We start from the raw sequence: 22,668 nt of genomic DNA, 5'->3' as shown, positions 1-22,668 counted from the left end.
ATACTCATTTTTGGGAAGCAGAATAACAAGTTGGAAGGGAAGCTGGGACAAGTAACGGGAGCTCACTGTTACCTCACTATCCCTCACTAGGGATTCGAACCGCCGAACTGCTGACAAACTCAATTCTTTCTGAAATGCGTGTATTAACCCCGTGCCAAATGCAGCTGAGTGTGCAGAGAGTGCTCTTAGCCCATCATCCAGGGTGACAGATGTCCCCTAATCAGTCTGTCAGAAATTGTGGGGCTGTTCGGACAGAGGGGAGCCAGAGAAATCTCCAGTCGTTTAGCCAATAGGATAGCATGAAGAAAAAAGCTATTAAGGTTGACTCACAAGTCCCCTAGCAAGAGCTAAGCCGATTAAATCTCCCTTAACAGGACAGGGAACATCAGAATGGCGCTTCTCCAATTTGCAACCATATGCCAGATAAGGACAGAGGAGAGGTACATTTTCCCCACGATTTTAAAACGAGTCGATGCAATTGACATCGTTCTGGGCAAATGCGCGAGGTCAGAATCGAAGCTGCCCTTCCCAAATGTTGGGAGGGCGGTTCTTAGCTCAGCGATAACATGCATAAAGGGGGAAACTACCGAGGAAAGCTAGGTATGGGAATAAGCACTGCAGACACCCACCCCCCCTTAACCCTCCCCCCAAGGTATTTTTAGAACATGAAAGGTTCAGCTGGCGTTAGATGCGCTGCAAAGCTCACGAGTTATTCTTGGAAACGGTGCCGGAGAACCGTGTTCTGCCTCTAATGAGCTATCCAATTTTTTTTTTAATAAAAAAAAAGAGATTATCTTTTTTAATGTTTTAATCTGCCTATCAGGGCAAAAGTTCCAGCAGACACGAAAGAAAAGGCCTGAACATTATTCTCGGCGACGGACATCTCCCCCCCCCCCCGCCACTCCCTTCCTCCTGGGTCCCACAAAGTGAAATCGCGATGGTGGTATTTTTAAAAAAAAAAAGAGATTTCCATTTTCGCCGTTTTGAATCTGCACCAAATGGCCATTGGCAGCTGAGAAACTCGGACGTGTGACCTAAATGGACACGTTGGGGAGGCATTGGTTATATAGATTATGTAATTGACATAAAGCTGAGAACTCAAGGCAGGGATTAGCAAATGCACGAGTACAAAAAGCTTAGCGGGTTTTCTCAGATCCAGCTCTTTTAAAAGAAAAAAAAATGCATCAGCTATTTCTTAACCCAGCCCCCCCTAAAAGCAACAGAAGACCCAAATTCTACATTCCCTGCAAAGATGGACTCTTTCACTGTGATTAAAAACAAAAATCACACATATGCCAGAGTCAGAAATTCAGTGTTGTGGACACCATACAAGCAGTGACATATGTGCTAGTTGTTCCCGACTCTAGGGGGCAATGCTCATCTCTATTTCAAAGCTGAAGAGTCAACGCTGTCCAAAGACGTCTCTGTGGTCATGTGGCTGGCATGACTAAATGCCGAAGGCGCAAGGAACGCTGTTTCCTTCCCACCAAAGCTGGTCCCTATTTTTCTACTTGTATTTTTTACGTGCTTTCGAACTGTTAGGTTGGCAGAAGCTGGGACAAGTCACGGGAGCTCACTCCGTTTTGCGGCGCTAAGGATTCGAGCTTCCCACCCTTTCTGATCAACAAGCTCAGCGCCTTAGCCACCGCGTCCCTTGAAAGGGTCATACCTTAACTTTACTTTAAACTTAAATATAGCTCATACAATACTTCCTCACATTTTAAAGAATTTTTTTATGCAAAACCGGAAGCACTCAGTACCAACAATGGAGCGGTAGAGAAAAAATAAATTGCATTTTCATACTGACTGGGGTTGTCGTTATCAAATTTATCTAAGGTGTCAAGATTTTTAAAAAGTTTGCTTCTGGGCTTTATGCTTTTGGTAGCCATCCCAAACTAATGGCCTTTTAACCAAGACACAAGCCATTTCATGTAATTCTGCAGCCGAGGATGCCAAAACTTTGCTAAGCTTTCGCCGGCCCTTAGTATTTCCCCTGCTGCTTTAGTTCACAGGCCTCATAGAGGATAAAGCCCCCTCCCAAAATGTTCTGAAGCAATTATCCTGAATATTTTTTGAGAAGAAATAAAAACGACGACATTCGCATTAAGGACAATACTGTGCCTTTATAGCGTGCCTTTCTACTATAGTCAAAGTGCCTCCAATAGTTATTTTCGGTCAAGAACAGACATGTGTTGTTAAAAGAGCAAAAGGCAATACAGCTCAAGAACAAAAATTGGGTTTTGGTCTCCTACGAACTGCTAAATCTTGGTTTTGAGCACAAACATGCAAACAAATGACGGGGAGAAAAAAAAATGCAGCGAAGGGGCAACCTATCTCTCTTTCCCCATCCAGGTGCGCAAATACCTTCCAACCAACGGGCTCAGCAAAGCTTTTCTTGACGTCACCTTAGGTCAGGGGTATCCAAACTTGGGAACTTTAAGACTTGTGGACTTCAACTCCCAGAATTCTCCAGCCAGCCATGCTGGCTGGGGAATTCTGAGAGTTGAAGTCCACAAGTCTTAAAGTTGCCAACTTTGGACACCCCTGCCTTAGGTGAACATTTCCTCTGCTCACTCACCAGCCTTACAGGATGGGTGCTTGCCGTGCCTGCTGGCCGTAGCTTTTTTTTTGGGGGGGGTGTGTGTGTGTCTTGCCAACCTTCTCACTGGCCAATGAAAAAGGGGTCCTTGTCTTAGCAGTGCTTTTTCCCAAAATAACAGGACTGATAAATCCGTGTTGCAACCTTCCCAGCCCACAAAGTGGGAGGTTCTGCGTGAAAAGCAAGTTGCATAAACACCTGAGACCTTTTATTGCTAGAGAAGAAACCAGCCAGCTGTCCGGCAGCCTGGTGGTCCCTGGGAAGGAGAAGAGGAGGAGGAAGAAGCTGTAATGGGCTGCTTCTGTCCGGGGGTGCTGATGAAATGGCCTCATTTGGAAGCCCCCTAGAAGACACCGCAGAGCCTTTTGCCCCACTTTTTTGTCCTTTTGTTTGGACCCAACTAGGAATGCCAACAGGAATGTCATTTTCCTCCCATCAGTAACCCCCAAAGGTCCTCCTGCAGGATTGTGGGACAAACTGGGAGGACCACAGAAGGGTTTTCTGTATGCCAGGAGACCATCTACCTATTGGCGTTGAGAGCCGTCCATTCATCTTCAGCCCCTCCCTCCTCTCCATACTTTCTTAGGAGATGCTCACTTGATGACCCAGCTGTCCCTTTAAAGGTGACTTTGTGGTCTCTTGCACCAACCCCACCATTTCTTTCCAGCAGATCCTTTTCCTGATGGAACTTCTACCTTGGTCCAATTCCCCATTTGGCCACCAAGAGGCCTTCCAGGGCCCGACAACTAAGTTTTCTCCACCCTGTTGCTGGGTTGCAGCTAACTGGCCATTGTAGAGATAAGGAAGATGATGCTGATGGAGATAGACACCCATCCATCCTTCCATCCTTTCCACCCCTCACTTATCCCCTCATCCATCCATCCATTCATCCCCCCCATCCTTCCCTCCACTCACCCATTCATTCACTCATCAATCCAATCATCACTTCATCCATCCCTCCACTCACCCATCCCCTCACCCACCCATCCATCCTTCCCTCCACTCACTCATCCCCTCAGCCACCCATCCATTCATCCCTCCATCCTCCCATCCACTCACCCATCCATCCATCCAATCATCACTCCATCCATCACTCCCCTCATCCACCCCCATAGGTCCGTCCATCCATCCATCCATCCATCCATCCATCCATCCATCCATCCATCCATCCATCCATCCATATAAATAACATCTGGAAGTGACTCAGAAGGACACCTCCGTAGTGCAATGAACCATTAAAAGGGGGGGGGAGGGGTTATAATCCGTACAGCCAATCTCAAAATAACTGTAACCATCCTGTAGAGTTGATTTCACAATCTGGTCTACTGGTGGGGTGGGGTGGGGGCTCCCCCTCCGCCCTGCTTTTTTAGCCCACCAAACCCAATCTACAATTTCTATTTTAAGGAGGCAGGCCAAGAGGAAGAGCATTTTGGGCTCCAACTCCAATCACCGAGACGGGTCTTTTAGGTTTCCTTTTCCCGAAAGGCTGCCTACCCAACAGCTCAGCGTGTTCAGTTGACTCCAGTCCATAAGGACGTTGGGCTTTCCTGAGCAGTCAAGGGGCCCCCATCTCATCCACTCCAAGTCACTTTGGCTCTCTGGAAGTTTTGCAGGGGTGCAAATCACTGCAGCAGCATTGTTAGTGCAAGAAAGCTGTTCCTAAGGAGAACTGGAAATACTGGGATGTGAAAGGGCAGAGACGGGACAGCTCCCAAACTCCTACTCATCCTTAGTAAACTATTATTTACCAGTAATCTTCGTGGACTGGCTGTGTTTTCATTGCGGGAGTAGTAACTATCCGGCCACCCGCCTTCCACAGGGAAAGAGGCCATGAGTTCTGGCAAGGGATCCACTCTGGAGGAGGATCCATCCATGTCTACCTGGCACATCAAACGGCCCTTTGGAGTGAACCTCCCAACAGCCCTGAAGTTCTCAAGGTAAGAGCAGCCAAGTCCTTCTAAGTGCAAGGAAGGACCTTGTGGAGAAGTCCTCTAGTGCAATCTCCAATGTTGCTGGCACATGTTGAGAGTAGGTTCCATAACTTCGTCACCGCTGAGGACACCTCTGGAACCGCGGCTGGAGCGGCCAACTCTTGGACCAGAGGACTAGCTAGGTCCTTTTCGGTGATGGCCGTAAGCATCCCCAGCAGCCTGGTAGACGTTCTAGCATAGTCAACGCAACGTGTGAAAGACTCCAACGGGGTTCTTGGAGGTGAGGAAGCACCTCCGGTGTTCCTCACTGCTGTGGTCCAACAAGAATGGAAAGCGAACCAGAGTCCCCTTTGCCCCGTCTTCACAGCAGCCACGTTACCTGCTTCGACCCGAGTTCAGGTGAAGTCTGACCTTCTCCGATCTTCCTTGTGCTACGATCATCTGTCGAAAGAAAGAAGTCCAAGAGGCTTAAACAGAAAACAAGGAGGACTTCTTCACTGTAAAGTCATTGACATGCAACCTTTGGGACAGAATTCATGTCTGCGAGCGTCATGATGGGTGTCACGTGTGTACTGTCCAGGATCTGTCTGGTTTGGTACAGCAAGCAAACAAGACGGACACAAACTTCAACGGATAGTTCGGACTGCAGATGGGCCTCAAAATATTGGGCAAACCTTTTGCTTACAGCAATGTGGGAAGACAATAAAGCGGTGTGGAGATTGCACGTTACCTACTCTTCTTTCAGGTAAAGGTTCCCCTCGCACATTATGTGCTGGTCGTTCCTGACTCTAGGGGGCAGTGCTCATCTCCGTTTCAAAGCCGAAGAGCCAGCGCTGTCCGAAGACGTCTCTGTGGTCATGCGGCTGGCATGACTCAACACCGAAGGTGCACGGAACGCTGTTACCTTCCCACCAAAGGTGGTCCCTATTTTTCTACTTGCATTTTTACATGCTTTCGAACTGCTAGGTTGGCAGAAGCTGGGGCAAGCAACGGGAGCTCACTCCGTTACGCGGTGCTAGGGATTCGAACCGTCGAACGGCTGACCTTTCTGATCAACAAGCTCAGCGTCTTAGCCACCACTCTTAGCCCTACTCTTCTTTTACACAAGTGGAAAGACATACTCATTTTTGGGAAACAGAATAACAGAATTGGAAGGGACCTTGGAGGTCCTCTAGACCAACCCCCTACTCAAGCAGGAAACCCTACACCATTTCAGGCAAATTGTACTCCAACATCCTCTCAAAATCTTCCAGTGTTGGAGCATTTACAATTTCTGGAGGCAGGTTGTCCACTTATTAATTGTTCTAATTGTCAGGAAATTCCTCCTTAGTTTTAGGTTATTTCTCTCCTTGATTAGTTTCCATCCGTTGCTTCTTTAGTGTGATTTTTTTTTAAACTTTGAAACTATCAGTTTGATTTTTTTCTAAACCTAGTTTATTTTCACTGTTTTCTCCAAACTGGCAAGTTTATCACTTTTAGTCTCACAAAGAATTAAAAGCCCAACGCATGTTGCCATGTACGCATATCCTGTTTGGTAGTCCACTTTTCGGAGATAAAAATTGGATGTAAATCTTTTGTATTTCCTTTTTACGGAAACCTCAGAATAATCTCTTACCTTTGAGATACTCGGGAAAGGTAATCCTGGTTCAAGGAGGAGAGTTGCTGCTCCAGCCGGAAGATTCGGAACGCGAGGTACGATGAGGACAACACCAAAAGGCAGATTCTGCAGATCAAGAACAACCCCACCAATTAAGAATTAAGAGGAGGAGAGAGGGTAAGAAAGAGGAGAAGGGAGGAGGAGAGGGGAAAGAGGGGAAGAAGAAAGGAAGAAAAGAAGAAAGCGTGGCTGGAGAGGGGGGTTACGCGAGCGGCTGTTCCGCTCCCACTCGCACACCTCCCAGCCTCCCGATGCCCTGGCCCAGCTCTCCCTGCACAGCCAGAGCACCTCCGCTGCCACCACCGCCATCCCAGCACGGCTTTTTCAGCGGCTTCCAAACCGAGTTTCCCCGCAGTGAAAACACGGTAGCAATTATAAGAATGTATATCTCTGAATGAATTTGAAAGGGAAGAAATAAAAAACTTTTTGCAAGGAAAAAAGAAAAAGAACACCCCCACCACAGAGACCCTTCCCTCCCCCCCTTTAGATCTGAGTCAAATGGGAAACGGACAGCCGCAGGAAAAACGGGAAAACCCGTCCCTTGGACTTACAACACTATGAAGATTTTCAGCAGCTGATAATCAGCTGGTCTCAGTTCTGCTTTGTAGCTTTGGTCCACTACTAACTCTTCCTCCTCCTCTTCCTCCTCCTCTTCCTCCTCCTCTTCCTCCTCGGAGTTTACTGTGCTTTCTGGAACAGAAGCACATAGGGAGAAATTCAGATCACACACAGCCCCAACTGGGAGGTTAGAGACGCCAGAAATGACGATGTTCGCCAAAGGGTTTGTGGAAAGAGCTGTTCTCACCGAGGCTTCCCAAGAGCAGGAAGCAAATTCCTGGTCCTGACAAAAAAACCCTTTTATTAATTGACTGTGAATTCTGCTCGTTCACCTCCAGCAAAGGGAGGATTTACAGTCACAGACCTTCTCTGGCTTGGAGAGCTGCCAGGCCGATATCTGCAAAACTTGGCAAGGAGTCTTGGAGAGTCACGAACCAATTAAGCAAACTAATTGTCTCCTGCAAACTCCACTCCCCTTTTGCTCCTCTTTTATTTCCTCTGGGAGGGGCCACTCATTGTCCACCTGTGGCCTTACTCCCAAGTTGACCCCTCTTCTTTAGCTGTTCCCTTCGTCTGGCAGCTCTGCGCATGCACACACAGGGAACGGGCTCCAGCTGTTCGTCTGCCTCACTGATGTCTGATTCTGAAGGTAGCTGAGAACTGCCAGACGGCTCTGGCCCCCTCTCTGCCTCCGACACAGAGCCCTCATCAGAGCCTTCCCCAGACTCCAGGACTGGCCCAGGTTCCTCCCCAAACTCCTCACTGTCCAAATCTGCTGCCAGCTCTGCTGGCCGCTGGTGGGCCACAACAAGAGCTCAGTCCCAATTTGAATCTTGTAATTTCACCTGCAACCAAACCAAAGCTGCAAGCGACGGTTTCATTTGCAAGTCAACCCCTCCCAATGACCTTGGAGCACCAAACACCCTCTGGGCCGGCCCAAGAAGATGCTGTCCCTCCATGCCAGAAGGCCCTTTAGAATTCTCCACACCTGATACCAGGGGCTCCTCCGAGTTGCAGGAGGTCTCCTTAGCACTGAGGTTGCTGATCGAAGTTCGGTGGATGCACTGGAAGCTCGCCTCCGGGAGGGTGAGCGAAAGGGACGCCGTGGACCTCCTTCTCCACTTTACCTCTGGGACGATGACTTCCTGTGGGAAAGCATGTCCACGGTTGGTGAAAGCAAGTGACAATTGAATTTTTACTGATTTATTTTTTTAGTGAAACGTTGAAGTCAGTGACCCAGAAGGAGATCAGCGAAGTATTTCTGACTCTCCTCTCAAAGGTGCTTTTCAAAAGGCAACTGGACTTTCTCATTTTTTTTTCTTTGAAAATGTTTCGCTTCTCATCCAAGAAGCTTCTTCAGTTCTAGAATTGAAGAAGCTTCTTAGTAATATGATTTAGACTTATAAAGCATATTATAAAGATTGACTTCCCAGGGCTCTACAGAACCCTCTAAACGGTTTACAAAATCAACCTCTTGCCCCCAACAATCTGGGTCCTCATTTGACCAACCTCGGAAGGATGGAAGGCTGACTCAACCTTGAGCCAATGGGAATCGAACAGACTGACAATGACAGTCGGCAGAAGTAGCCTGCAGTACTGCACTCTAACCACTGCGCCACCGTGGCTCAATGCCACCACTTGGCTTGAGCCGGTCAGGATCAAACTGCCGGCAGTCGGCAGAGTTAACCTGCAATACTGCATTCTAACCATTGAGAAGGAAGGAAGGAAGGAAATAGAAATAGCGATAGCACTTAAGACTTATATACCACTTTACAGCCCTCTCTAAGCAATTTACAAAGTCAGCCTATTGCTCCCAACAATTCTGGGTCCTCATTTGATTGACCTCGGAAAGGATGGAAGGCTGATTCAACTTTGAGCCGGTCAGGATCAAACTCCTGGCTGTGGGAAGAGTTAGCCTGCAATACTGCATTCTAACCACTGCATCACCACAAGTGCTCTTGGATGGGAAGGGTGAAAGTGACTGGGTGACTGACTGAACAAGGGTTTTCACCCAGAGATCTGCTCTAAGCCTTTGGGTGACCAAAACACTGTTGTGAAGGAACGTGCCATTTAATCTTTCAGAAATGGGTCTTACCAAGGCTACAGCATCTGGCTCTTCGGTGAATTCTTTCAAGCTCAGACTTTTTTTGCTGGAGACCTGTAGAGAAAATAAACACCAAAAGTGACCCTAATATGCTTCACAAGCTGGAAGGAGGCTTGCAGCCTGAAACAGCTGATTGGTGGGAGGCCGATCTAATCAACAATCAGCTGCTTGTGCTAATCAGGCTGCACTGAAACTGAAACAGGCTGTTTTGCTGTTTGCTGCAAGGAGGCAAATTGCTGGGAGGCAGAGGCAGATATTTTTTTCTTGTTTTCCTCCCCAAAAGCTAGGTGCGTCTTATACTTTGGAGCGTCTTATACTCCAAAAATATGGTATTTCATATATCAAATGTCCTGGGGTTAATTCTCTGTCATTCCGCTGAAAAATGCAGACATGCTTCCGGTTAGCGGCTGGATCTGCCCTTCGGTGTCTTATCTAAACTAATAGGGGAAACTAAATGGCAAAGAAAGCTAAAGAAACAGAAAAGAAAGAAAAAGAAAGGAAAGAAAAAATAAAGGAGTGCCTTAGCAGCCATTATAAGAACATTTATGTTTTATCCTTCCTAAGGTTACTTCATAATTCTTCTTTCTATAATCTACCCTTTATAATCATCAAATCCATAAATTCATTTTTTCCCCCGGCAAAAGGTCCTTCAGGGGTTTCCAGTCACTAATACATGTAGTTAAAACTTTTTTTTTTGAACTATTACCATTTGGCAGACGGTACAGGACAATCAAAACCAGGACAAATAGGCTGAAAAACAGCTTCCATCCCAGGGCAGTAACTATATTGAATTCTACTCTATAGCGCAAGATTAATGCAATATCAGGGGGTTTTCAATTCAATTGCATAAAATGTGAAGGATGTGTATTTGTGTTTTATTTCTTCTGGATAATGTACCCTAAAGATGGCATTTAATTTCATTGTGCGAGGTACAATGACCATAAAGTAAACTTAACCAATGAATCTTTCTCCAAGCAAAAGCAAATAAGATACCTTTTGCTATCTCTGCTAGTGGTGTCATCTTATCCGTTCCTCTGCAGCAAATATTTCAGCCATATTTCTCTCCATTTTTATGAGCAAAGCAACTTTGCAGGCAGCCTCCCCCTCTTCTGACCCAGGTCTGAGGTGGGCTGGGGGGGGAGGGGCTCCCCCTGAATAGGTCTTAGAGAGGAGAAGGGAATATACCTGTAAGTGGGTGCAGACACGTCGCAAGACGTCGTAGACGCTGTCTCTGGAAATGAGGGACACAAAGATGTACTGCAAATAAAAGAGAACACCAGATGTGTGAGAAGTAGGGAAAGTCCAGGCCAAAACCATGTATGGTGACTTAACACCATGTCAGAATGCACCCAAAGAGGTGCCAGAAAAAAAAAGCATATTCAAATTACAAATTACAATAGCAGAGTTGGAAGGGACCTTGGAGGTCTTCTAGTCCAACCCCCTGCCTAGGCAGGAAACCCTTTAGACAAATGGCTATCCAACCTCTTCTTAAAGACTTCCAGTGTTGGGGCATTCACAACTTCTGGAGGCAACTTCTGTTCCACTGATTAATTGTTTTCACTGTCAGGAAGTTTCTCCTCAGTTCTAAGTTGCTCCTCTCCTTGATTAGTTTCCACCCATTGCTTCTTGTTCTGCCCTCAGGTGCTTTGGAGAGTAGCTTGACTCCCTCTTCTTTGTAGCAGCCCCTGAGATATTGGAACACTGCTGTCATGTCTCCCCTAGTCCTTCTTTTCATTGAACTAGACCTACCCAGTTCCTGCAACCGTTCTTCATGTGTTTTAGTCTCCAGTCCCCTAATCCTCTTGGTTGCTCTTCTCTGCACTCTTTCTAGAGTCTCAACATCTTTTTTACATTGTGGTGACCCAAACTGAATGCCGTATTCCAAGTGTGGCCTTACCGAGGCATTATAAAGTGGTATTAACACTTCACCTGATCTTGATTCAGATACGTGTATGCAATGATACAAGAGTTACTCATATACAGGTAATGTCTGTTAGCAGAAAAATGGTCTGGAGGGCCTAGATCTATAACTTCAACTCCCATAATCCCCCAGCCACGCCTGACTTATCAGGGACAGAAAGACTAGAAACTTTAATCTCAGCTTGGAAGAAAAACCAGAGCCCTGGATTTGGCCAGAGAAGGAACTATGATAGCAACAGCAGTAGAAGTTAGTATATGCCGCTTCACAATGCTTTAAAGCCCTCTCTAAGCGGTTTACAAAGTCACCTCTTGCCCCCAACAATCTGGGTCCTCCTTTTACCCACCTCGGAAGGAGGAATAAGCCTTGAGCCAGTGAGGATCGAACTGCTGGCAGTGGGCAGAGTTAGCCTGCAATACTGCATTCTAACCACTACGTCACCACGGCTCTCCCTCCCTCCCTCCCTTTCTTCCTTCCATCCTTCAATTCTTCCATCCTTCCTTCAAGGACTCAAGGATGAATCAACCTTGAGCCGGTCAGAATCGAACTACAGAACTGCTGGCAGCCGGCAGTCAGAATTATTAGCTTGCAGTACTGTTCTCTAACCACTGCTCAATAATAGCCATCAATTCTTACTTTTCGGCTGGCGTTGGTGGTGATTGCGAGTCCATTTGGCAACAACCGGGCTGTTTTGTGCTTTTTGATCAGTTGGACGGAGACCACGGGAATCACAACCTGAAACGAAAACGGAAGTTGTCGAATGTCGACTTTGCGGAAATTCATTTTAGCATCTAAACGGACTCAGGAGTTGATTTAGGAAATGTACGCTATAGGGAGTAGATCATCCTAGCCCTACTGAACCCTGGGCAACTAACAAGTTTGATTTTGCCTTCCAGTGACAAGTCTGGCGTTATGCGCTCTCCAGTACAGGTAATCCTCGACCTCCCTCGAAAGACTTTGCTGGATGTGAATGAGCAGAATTCACAGTCAATTAATCAAAGGGGGTTTTGTCGGGACAAGGAGTTTGATTCATGCTCTTGGGAAGCCTCCGTCAGAACACAGGCAAGAGAAGACGCCCCGATCGTCCCACGTTGGTGACTTCTCCCTGGGACGCCTCTCCCGTTCCCTGTGCTGGCTTTACCTTGATATCCTTCCCAAAAAGGTTTGCGTAGAAACAGAGCCAGTTTGGAGAAATGTAGAGGCGGCCTTGGATAAGGATGTCCCGCTGGAGAGCACAGGAACAGACTGGAAATAAGAGAGACACGGAGGCTGTAACAAGGAATGCTTTTAACCCCCAAAGTGGTCATCAGTTAAAGGAGGGAATGGACAGATGTCAAAGAAGGCGCTGGGAGATGGATGACATCCTTGTAGGTGAGAAGGAAAGGCAGACAAGGGATGGGATTTTAATCCCAGTGAGTTTCCTTTTGAAGCTATCCAGCACATCCAGGACCTGACCTGGCGAAACTCACATTGCAGCCCTGGTCAAAAGGGCCTAGCGGAGGTTATACGACCTGAGACTTCTCGGGAAACAACAACTGAATGAAAAACTGCTGGTGACTTTTTACCGCTGCACCGTAGAGAGTATTTTAACTTACTGCACCTATGTATGGTTTGCCAATTGCACAGTGGCAGATAGGACAGTGCCCCAGAGGGTCAACGTCAGCTTAAGAGAAAGAAGGACTAGGGGAGACATGATAGCAGTCTTCCAGTATCTCAGGGGTTGCCACAAAGAAGAGGGAGTCAAACTATTCTCCAAAGCACCTGAGGACAGGACAAGAAGCAATGGGTGGAAACTAATCAAGGAGAGAAGCAACTTAGAACTGAGGAGAAATTTCCTGACAGTGAGAACAATCAATCAGTGGAACAGAAGTTGCCTCCAGAGGTTGTGAATGCCCCAACATTGGAAGTCTTTAAGAAGATGTTGGATAGCCATCTGTCTGAAACGGTATAGGGTTTCTTGCCTAGGCAGGGGGTTGGACTAGAAGACCTCCAAGGTCCCTTCCAACTCTACTATTGTATTGTATTGTCATGGCCCAGAGGATCAGTGGTTGCCCTCTCCCCTCTTTGGAAGAGCTTTATAGCTCCCGCTGCCTTAAGAAAGTTCAAAAACATTCTTAAAAGATCCATCTCATCCTGGGTACCCCCCTTTTTTTTTTTGAACTATTACCATGGGGCAGACGGTACCGGATAATAAAAACAAGGACAAACTGGCTGAAAAACTGCTTGTATCCCAGGGGAGTAACCATACTGAACTCTACTACATAGTGCAATGTGGCTGCAGTATCAGGGGTTTTCAAGTCAACTATATCGAATGTGAAGGATGTGTGTTTTTATTTTATCTTAGTTATCGTTTTCTTACGTATGATGTACACTGAAGATGGTATTTAATTTCACTGTACGAGGTACAATGACAATAAAGTAAACTAAGCTGAACATTTGGAAGGAGCAACTCTTGGGAATGATTGGGGTAGAGACCTCATAACACCCGTGAGCTATTTTGTGTTTTGACAGTCTCTTCCTCTTTACCTTTAACCACGCTCTCTTCAGTGGGGATGTCCTTGAATAACTTGTGATACTGAGAATTATATTTATTGGGAGCCTAGAGAGGAACAGAAAACAGATGTCAAGAACATGACTGGCCAAAAACCAATCTGGTGATTCTTAGCATCAAAAAAGATCAAGAAGAACAGACAGTTAAAACTACATCATAAAAAAAAAGAGACAAGACACTCTGGGCCTTATTGTTTGTTTAATCATCATTAATCAGCAAACCAGGAATAGCTGAGATCACACAACACACAAAGCTTTCTTGGAACTCGGCAGCTTTAAGCTGGGTGGACTTCAACTCCCAGAATTCCCCTGCCAGCAGAAGTTGAATCCAGGCATATTGACATCAGAGGTGGGTTGATCCCGGTTTGGCTGAACCGGTAGAGGAATTCAGGCCTGGGTCACAGAACCAGCAGCGACCGAGGCCTGCCACGCCCCTGAACCGGTTCCCTTGCCGCCACTGGGCTGCCACCATTTTGGTTTTTAGTGACTGCCTGTGCGCAGTTCACTGTAAATTGTTCTGTGCAAAAACAATTTACACCAAACAGCACTTGCGCACGGGTTGCAAACTGCTAGTAAAACCGGCAGCAACCCACCCCCGACTGACGTCCTCTTCATCTAGTCCAACGTAGCTATCAAAGAAAGTGGCCCACAAGGTCCATCAAATTTATGCTCTCTCTCCCTGGTGTCAGGCCTGCAGCCATCTTTTCTTTTGGATCTTTGGCCTGCCTTGCTTTCCATTATTCTACTATGCATTTTCTATTGTGGGAAAATGGGAGGGGAGGATTGTACGCAGTTAGATGCTATGTAGCCATAATGAAATTCTTTTCTAGAATACAAGGTCATCCTTTGTCTATGCACCTCTGCACCTGACCGGAATTGGATGGGTGGAAGCTGCCAGCATGGCAGTGGGAGATTGGACCATGTGATGGACTTGGGGGTGTGGGGGGGGGTGAGATCTTGAACTTTCAAGTAGGTGGGGAAAACCAGATGTGCCAACGTGGCTCTCTTAACAAATTGGAACTTTGAGCAATACTTTGTCTTGGACTCTGATTTACTTTTGGAGGCTATTTGGAACGCTGACACCTGGCTTACCGTGACTTCTTGGGGACATTTCTTGAGTTCTTCATTCTTTACAGCGTTGCTCAGATTCAAGCTGCAACAGAGTTGGAGAGAAATATGACCGTTGAACATCTTTGTGTCTGCATACATCACTGTTCATCAATGAGTCTCATGCAGATTTGATACTCATAAACAGAAAGGTTTTGGGATTCATTCACAATCCTAGCTCCCAGATGGAGGAAGGGGAATGTTTGCTGAATGCTGTCCTTCCAGAGAAGAAAATGACACGTGAAACCATCACACAGGATGTCAAGATCCATCTGGTACCCTGTCCTCCATCTCCTCCCTTGGTCAGATTTATTGTAGGTGGTCACTGCAATGGGATTGGGGAGGGTCAGTAAAAGGTAGGGTATTGAGTCATTATACAGAACACTGTTGCAGCCCACCAGTGGCCAGCGAAGCTGGCAGCAGAGTGGGGCAGTGAGGAGGTTGGGGAGGGACATGGGCCAGTCCTGGAGCCTGAGGAAGGTTCTGATGATGGCTCTGTGTCAGAGGCAGAGAGGGGGCCAGAGCCGTCTGACAGTTATCAACTGCCTTCAGAATCAGACATTAGTGAGGCAGACGAACAGCTGGAGCCTGTTCCCAGTGTGCGCATGCGCGGAGCTGCCAGACGAAGGGAACAGCTAAAGAACAGGGGTCGACTTGGGAGTAAGGCCACAGGGGGGCCCCTCCCAGAGGAAATAAAAGGGGAACGAAAGGGGAGTGGAGTTTGCAGGAGACAATCAGTTCGCTTCATTGGTTTGTGAGTCTCCGAGGCTCCTTGCCAAGTTTTGCAGACGTTTCGCTTCTCATCCAAGAAGCTTCTTCAGCTTCCCCAACATCCAGCCAGAGCTGAAGAAGCTTCTTGGATGAGAAGCGAAACGTCTTCAAGGAAAAAATAAACCCCAGAAAGTCCAATTGCCTCTTGAAAAAGGAGCTTGGAGGACGGAGAATCTCCATAGGCAGCAATGGGGGAATCTGGATTTGCTTAACAACTCTGTGTTACACTTAAGAACTGTGGTGATTCACTTAACAACCAGGGTCACAAGGGTGCCACAACTCATTTAATAGCCGCCTTGCTTAGCAGCAGAAAACCTGGGTCCAATTGTGGCCAGAAGTGGAGGACTACCTGTGTTTGGCAGGTACCTCTTTCAACCTGCATCTTGTACCAAGATGACCGAGCTTGCAACCTGCCTGGAGTAGCAGCTGTTGGATGTTCCTGAGACGAAGCTTGGCCTTGCGCCATGTGCTCGGCCTTCCTGCCAAGCGTGAGGGAGGTCACCTTCTCACCTGCCATTTGGAGAATCCAAGCTCTTGTCCTTGGGCCAGGATTCCAGCTTCTCCAGACTGTGCATCAGCCTTGATTTCTCATGCATTGGTTTGGAACTGCAGACAAATGGGAGAGAAAACTCACGTCAGAAGGAAGGTGGGTTTGAGCAGTCTTGCTCAAGTATTAACAGAATAACAGAGTCGGAAGGGACCTTGGAGGTCTTCTAGTCCAACCTCCTGCTCAGGCAGGAAACCCTCTATCCATGATGGCAAACCTATGGCATGCATGCCAGAAGTGGCATACAGAGCCATCTCTTCGGGCACGCCAGCCGTTGCTCTGTCATATTCTGGCGTACACATGCGCACCAGCCAGCTGGTCTTTGCGCGCGCGGGAGCACCGGAAACAGGAAGAGCACCTGGGAAGTTGAGCTTCTGGTTTCCAGAATGCACATGGAGGCCAGCTGGTCTTTGCATGCGCGCCAGAAACTGGAAGACCATGCGCATGCTGGAAACCGGAGATTCAGCTTTCCCGCGTGTAAACACATGTCAGAGAACTGCTCTTCCAGTTTCTGGCGGAATACCCTTTATACCATTTCAGGCAAATGACTGTCAAAACCTCTTCTTAAAACCTTCCAGATTATAGAATAAAATGCAAAAAGGCAAAGGCAAATAGGAGGACCCAGTGGGGAGGGGAAAGGGAAAGAAAAATGAGGAGGGGAGGGAGAAGGGAAAAAAAAAAAGAATTGCCTTCCAACTCTCTGTTGCAGTAGAATAAAACATTAGTATCGAATCTCAACTTTTACTTTTCCATAATGAGTATAAATATATCCAACAGGTGTAAATAGTCCTCCTTATCTGGATCCCATGGAAATTACAAGCCACAGATCACAGCATAAGAACTGAAATAATCTGACTGTTGTTTATATTACTGCTATTTATATATAAATCATGTACTGATACATCAATTGTGTACGTGTAATTTATATGTTTATGTGTCCACATATACACACAAATCCATCATAAATACAAGACTTATCTTAAGGTGTAATGCATCTTATTTGTTTTGGCTGAGAAGGAAGAATGAAACTTACCACCTACGATTGTGTAGCAGACAACAAGTTAAAGTGCATTTGGCATTGTGTGAAGCTGACCATTGCTAAATGTTCTGCTTTAGGATTATGGGGTAAACTCAGCCAGGTTTTAGCAAGTCGTGCACAGTTTGAAGGCTACTGCCCGGGTATTTATTTATGCCAACCCGCCTTCCATGAACGTCGCCGCAATTTCTAATGTTGGATTTTCCCCCTTACCAGAGGGAGCCCCTTGTGGAATACTGTGAAGCCGTTACTATGGCAACTCCACTGCACTGTACAGTAGACGCCATTGAAAGGCACAACAGGCTGCATCTTAACAGAACACACACCCTGAGGGTTGTTAGCAGTGGTGGATTGCAGGCGGTATGTTCCGGAAGGATGCTCCGGAGGGCCCGCCCGAGCTCCTTACTGGTCTTTTAAGTCTTTGGTGCTTCCCCGCATGGCACGTACAGCACCTGCGCGACGCTCCGCTGAGCAGCTGGAGCGTTGCAGAGGCGCTAAGATGCATGCCCGCGCTGTGCACGTCCATATGGACGCTGCCGGGCCCGTTCCAACCATACCGGTTGGAACAGGATGTGTAACCCACACTGGTTGTTAGGGGTCTTTTACCCCCACAGTATTTTTCTCTAGAGGGTAAATAATCTGTGTACCAAGTTTGGTTCCAGAGTTATGCTTGAACATTCACACACATAGAGCCATTTTTATATAGATAGAAGTTATTTAATACCTCCTGAATAAGAAGAGATCCCCTTTATAGAGATTTATACATAAAAGGAACTTACAGTATTGTCTCCCCTTTTTACAATATATTTATAAATCTTGTTATTGTTTCAGAATAATGACACTTATATGATATAGCTCTTATTAACAATATATTACTTAAATGGCTTAAAATAGTTCTTTTCACACCGGCAACTTTAAGATGTGCGGGAGACTGGGAGTTTAAACCCACACATCTTAAAAGCTACCAAGTTTTGGGGAAAAAACCTGGATTAAAATATTGCAAAATTGAGAAAAGAAAGTTCTATCAGTGTCAATTACTGACAAGAAAGTTCTATCAGTGTCAATTACAATTTGGCATGTTGTTATTACAGGCATAAAATTACTTGGCTTTTTCATCTAAATTTAAATATATCGTGTTTTCCCGAAAACAAGACAGAGTTTTTTTTCTTTTGACCCCTGAAATAAACGGGAAAATCTACGAATACATGACCGTATATAAACAAACGCAAAAGTTGGGGGAAGTATATTTTCCTGGCACACGCAGAGAGAGCCGAGAACAGCTTGCAGCTCCTTGAAAACCCTTTTGCCAAACAGCTTCCACTAAGCAAATAAGTTATTTTCGGTCTCATTCTTGGCTCCTGGCCTGGTCACCTTATCTGCACAGATAGCTGGCTTATCAGATATCGGCTTAGCAGGTGGTTTTTGGGAAACCCAGAGCAAATAGCCGTTGAGCCAAAGGTTATCCTGCAAAGGCCAGAGAGCTGCAATTCAAAAGGCTCAGAGGGAGCAAAAGAGCCAATCCATTCCAGATTATTTAAACAATGAAAAAAGAACTACTGTCAACAGAGGAAAACGAGAGAGGAAGCTGACTTAAAAGAGGGAAGGATGGTAGAAAAATGGATCTGCTGGGCATTAAATGGATTGAGTGGTACTCGTAGATCTGGAAGAATGCTCTTCCAGTTCTAGGAAGCTTTTTAGGTAAGCTCTCTTCCTCTGTCAATCAAAGCCTTCCAGGTCATTTCCCAAGCAGAAGGGAAGCTTTATTTGGGAGAGAACATAAATTGCCAGGAGAAATATCAACCACTTCAGATATGCAGATGATGCCACTCTAATGTCAGAAAGTGAAGAGGAACTAAAGAGCCCGTCGATGTGGGGGAAGGAGGAGAGTGCAAAAGTTAGCTTGAAACTCAATGTTAAGAAAACTAAGATTATGGCATCTGTCCCTCTCAATTCCTGGCAAATAGATGGGGAGGAAATGGAGGTAGTTACAGATTTTATTTTCCTGGGCTCCAAGATCACCGCAGATGGGGAAAAAATTAAAAGGTGCTTGCTGGGGGTGGGTGGGGGGGGAAAGCTAAAGCAAATCTACACAGCCTGCTAAAAAGCAGAGAAATCACCCTGCCAACAAAAGTGCGTACAGTCAAGGCTATGGTACTCCCAGTTGCAATGGATGGCTGTGAAAGTTGGACCATAAGGAAGGCTGAGTGCCAAAGAATGGAGGCCTTTAAACTCTGGTACTGGAGAAGACTCCTGCATTGAGTCCCTTGGACTGCAAGGCGATCCAACCGGTCAGTCCTAGAGGAGATCAAACCTCTTTAAAAGGCCAGATCCTGAAGAGGAAACTCAAATACTTTGGCCACCTAATGAGAAGGAAGGACTCCCTGGAGAAGAGCCTCATGCTGGGAAAGATGGAGGGCAAAAGAAGAAGGGGATGGCAGAGAATGAGGTGGCTGGATGGAATCACTTGAAGCAGTCAGCATGAGCTTCAATGGACTCCAGAGAATGGTAGAGGACAGGAAGGCCTGGAGGAACGTTGTCCAAGGGATTGCGATGAGTCAGACACAACTTTGCAACTAGCAACAACAATATAAATTGTCTAGCTTTGGATAGCTTCTGCGAAGACCCAGCTCAACTGCTGGGAAAGGTGGAAGGAAAGAGAAGAGGACAAACATCAGCCAGGCGGAGAGACTTGCTTACAACGGCTGAAGAGAAAAGCAGGTTAGGGATAGATTATTATGGAGGAAATCTATCTATACATGCCACTCACTTGGCAAGACTTTGGAAACTTTGCCAAGAAAACTTACAAGGATTTGTCTAAGCAATCACCAAGAGTACATACTGACCCCAAGGCACAAATTAATCAACCTTAAACCAACCATCACTGCAAAAAAAAAAAAAAAAAGGTAATAAAATATAGGCCAGTCACATGGCTGACCCAATTCACGAGTTATGACCGTGAAGGGCAGGTTCTACTACGGTAGTAACTGGAGAACTTTAAGTATGGCCACTGATGATGCCCTTCCTAACATTTTAGGCCTAAACAGCTCTCTCTCTTTTTTTCTTTCTGCTGGCAAAATGGAGAAAATTGGAGTCTCCCAGCATCTAAAAATAAATCAGTTCTTACCTATCTCTGCCCTTTTAATCCTCTTATCAGGCTTCTGGAAACCGCCTCCAATATCTGGTAAATGAGTTCAAAATAAGAAAAAAGATTGCAAACTTCTCTTTCTCTGCCTCCTTCTCAACCAAACCACGCTGATGAATCGCTTTGGAGAGAAAAGAGCAGTGGAAAGAGTGATGTGTAGGTCACCGAGACCTCAAAAGAGACGGCCAGTGTATATTTCCACTTCCTCTTTCATATTAAGCCCCCAAAAATTGGGCTAATAACTTCCTGATTTCGATATTAAAAAGAGAGGATTGGGACAATGTGTAGGTAGGGTTGTTTGCTTGCAGATGTTTCTGACTAGGAAATATCATCCCCTTACAGGTGTTCCTTGACTTATGACCGTTCAAAGTTATAAAGGCACTGGAAAAAAGGGACTTGGGATAATTTTTCACACCTGTGACCGTTCACGCCTATGACCCATGGCCATCGGTCTTCCTTTAGGTCCTGCGATTTCCAGCTGTTTTGATTGGCAGCAACTAATCAAGGAGAGAAGCAACTTAGAACTAAGGAGAAATTTCCCGACAATTAGAACAATTAATCAGTGGAACAGCTTGCCTCCAGAAGTTGTGAATGTTTTAACACTGGACATTTTTAAGAAGAGATTGAATAACCTTTTGTCTGAAGTGGTGTAAGGTTTCCTGCCTAGGCAGGGGGCTGGACTAGAAGACCTTCAAGGTCCCTTCCTGTTATTCTATGCTATGCTATGGTATTCTATTTCTTCATTCCTCTATTCTATTCTATTCTATCCTATCCTATTCCTTCATTCCTCTATTCTATTCTATTCTTTCATTCCTCTATTGTATTCTATTCCTTCATTCCTCTATTCTATTCCTTCATTTCTCTATTCTATTCTTTCCATATTCTATTCTATTCCTTCATTCCTCTATTCTATTCTTTCCATATTCTATTCTATTCTATTCTATTCTATTCTATTCTATTCTATTCTATTCTACTTCATCCCAAGAGACTTGGCTAATGTTAAGCTCTCCCTTCAGTGTTTGGCACCAAAGTTTTCTGCGGTCCACATGTCATGTGATCAAAATTCAGCCGCTTGGAAACTGACTCATATTTACGACAGCTGCAGTGATCTCGGGGCCACTCTGTCGGTCTCTCACTATCTATCTATCTGTCTGTCTCTCTCACTGTCACTCACTCTCTCTCCCTCTTTCTCTCTCTGTCTCTGTGTGTCTCTCTCTCACTGTCACTCTCTGTGTCTTTCTCTTTCTCCCCCTCTTTCTCACTCTTTCTCTCTCTCTCTTCCATCCATCCATCCATCCATTGTATTTTTATTTGCAAGCGTTCATACCTTATTTTGCATGAGCCGCATTGGGAAGACACATTTCCCTGTAAAGCGGGGGAAAGAAATAATGGTGACACAAAATAATGCAGGTGGGTTCAGTTAGACCCCCAAAGGAAGCGTCTTCAGCAGGCTTAACTGGATGAAGCAGGAGGGTCTTACAGGAGATCCTTTCCATTTTAGGAAACGGCCGTTTTGAGTTGCACACGGAAATGGTTTGCTGACACAGGCAGCGGAAAATAATTCTGTTCTTCCACTAGCAGCGAATCACAGGGCCAATCTTTTAAAAAATGTCTGACCTTTGTATTGTAGGTAAGGCGCATGCTCAGTGAGCTCTAATTATTGTACTTTAATAAGTCTGTAATAAATAAGGATATGCATGCAAATATAGACACCCTCTTGAACACCAGGGTATATCAGTAGCCTCAGCGATTTTCCACTGACGCAAACGGGAAACCAGCCCATCCAACGCAGGAAGAGATTGTGTGAATGCAGAGAAAGAGACGTCAATCCCAGCTGACTTATTATCTGCACTAATGTTCAAGGCGCAGCCAGCATTCCAAGGTAGAGAAGCGCACAAGAGGGAAACATCACATAAAAACACCGCTGCTGAACACAGACAGAGACACAGAGAGTCAGCATGCCTCAACCTCAGTGAATGTAAGATGTTGTGTGGACTTCAACACCCAGAATTCCCCAGTCAACATGCTTGGTCTAGAGGTTAAGGCGCCAAGCTAGAAAGCCAAGAAATGGTGAATTCTAGTCCTGCCTTAAGCAGGAAAGCTGGCTGGGTGACTTTGGGCCAATCCCCAGGAGACTTGGGAGTTCTAGTCCTGCCTTAGGTAGAAAAGCTGGCTGGGTGACTTTGGGCCAATCACCAAGAGATTTGGGAGTTCTAGTCCTGCCTTAGCTATGAAAGCCAGCTGGGTGACTCTGAGCCAGTCCCTCTGTCTCAGCCCACCCACCTCACAGGGTTGTTGTTGTGGGGGGAAATAGGAGGAGGAAAGGTGGGAGTGATTTGCGAAAATAACCAAAGTGGGATACAAGTAAACAAACAAACAAGCATGCGAAAGCCTTCAGAACCCATTCCATTCCGTTTGATCTATTTCCACATCCTCACATTTCATTTCATTTCGGCTGCTTTACCCGGCTGAGGCTTTCACTGCGGAAACAGTTGCCGAGGAAGGTGAGGAAGGACCCCTGCTCCTTCAAATCCAGGAGGGGGTTCAAAATGGGCCTTTCCACGTCTGCCTTTATTGCCTCTTTTTTTTAAAGCGGTTTTTTATCATGGGCTCACCTGAGTGACCTAGAATTGGGCAGATCACGAGAGCGTCGTGATGTAGGGCAGCTGCTCCCAGGATTGGCGCCTCCAGACGAGCATCTCTCCTGACTCTAAAGCAGCCTTTCTCGAACCTTAACAGAAGGACAAC

At 46.1% G+C, this 22,668-nt stretch overlaps 1 protein-coding gene across 5 annotated transcripts in view; it reads right to left on the bottom strand.

The window, feature by feature from the left end:
* Positions 1-3,714: 3,714 nt before the first annotated feature.
* The window catches only part of GRAMD2A (GRAM domain containing 2A), a 36,483-nt gene continuing 17,529 nt past the window's right edge, over positions 3,715-22,668 (bottom strand). For 4 of the 5 annotated variants that reach the window (XM_081964490.1, XM_081964489.1, XM_081964491.1 and 1 more), the window contains 11 exons: positions 15,706-15,801; positions 14,410-14,470; positions 13,294-13,366; positions 11,909-12,012; positions 11,404-11,502; positions 10,035-10,106; positions 8,841-8,903; positions 7,734-7,890; positions 6,739-6,877; positions 6,146-6,253; positions 3,715-4,971 (listed from right to left, as the gene is read on the bottom strand). In XM_081964490.1, the coding sequence (XP_081820616.1) occupies positions 4,968-4,971; positions 6,146-6,253; positions 6,739-6,877; positions 7,734-7,890; positions 8,841-8,903; positions 10,035-10,106; positions 11,404-11,502; positions 11,909-12,012; positions 13,294-13,366; positions 14,410-14,470; positions 15,706-15,791 (966 nt within the window). In that variant the 5' untranslated portion in view covers positions 15,792-15,801 and the 3' untranslated portion in view covers positions 3,715-4,967. Of the gene's footprint in view, positions 4,972-6,145; positions 6,254-6,738; positions 6,878-7,733; positions 7,891-8,840; positions 8,904-10,034; positions 10,107-11,403; positions 11,503-11,908; positions 12,013-13,293; positions 13,367-14,409; positions 14,471-15,705; positions 15,802-20,335; positions 20,349-22,668 lie in introns of those variants that run through there. The other variant, XM_081964492.1, reaches the window with a different exon arrangement.

Source organism: Natrix helvetica (assembly GCF_964273705.1).
Source record: "Natrix helvetica genome assembly, chromosome: 12".
Classification (NCBI taxonomy): Eukaryota; Metazoa; Chordata; class Lepidosauria; order Squamata; family Natricidae; genus Natrix; species Natrix helvetica.
This window is presented reverse-complemented; position numbering and strand designations above follow the sequence as displayed.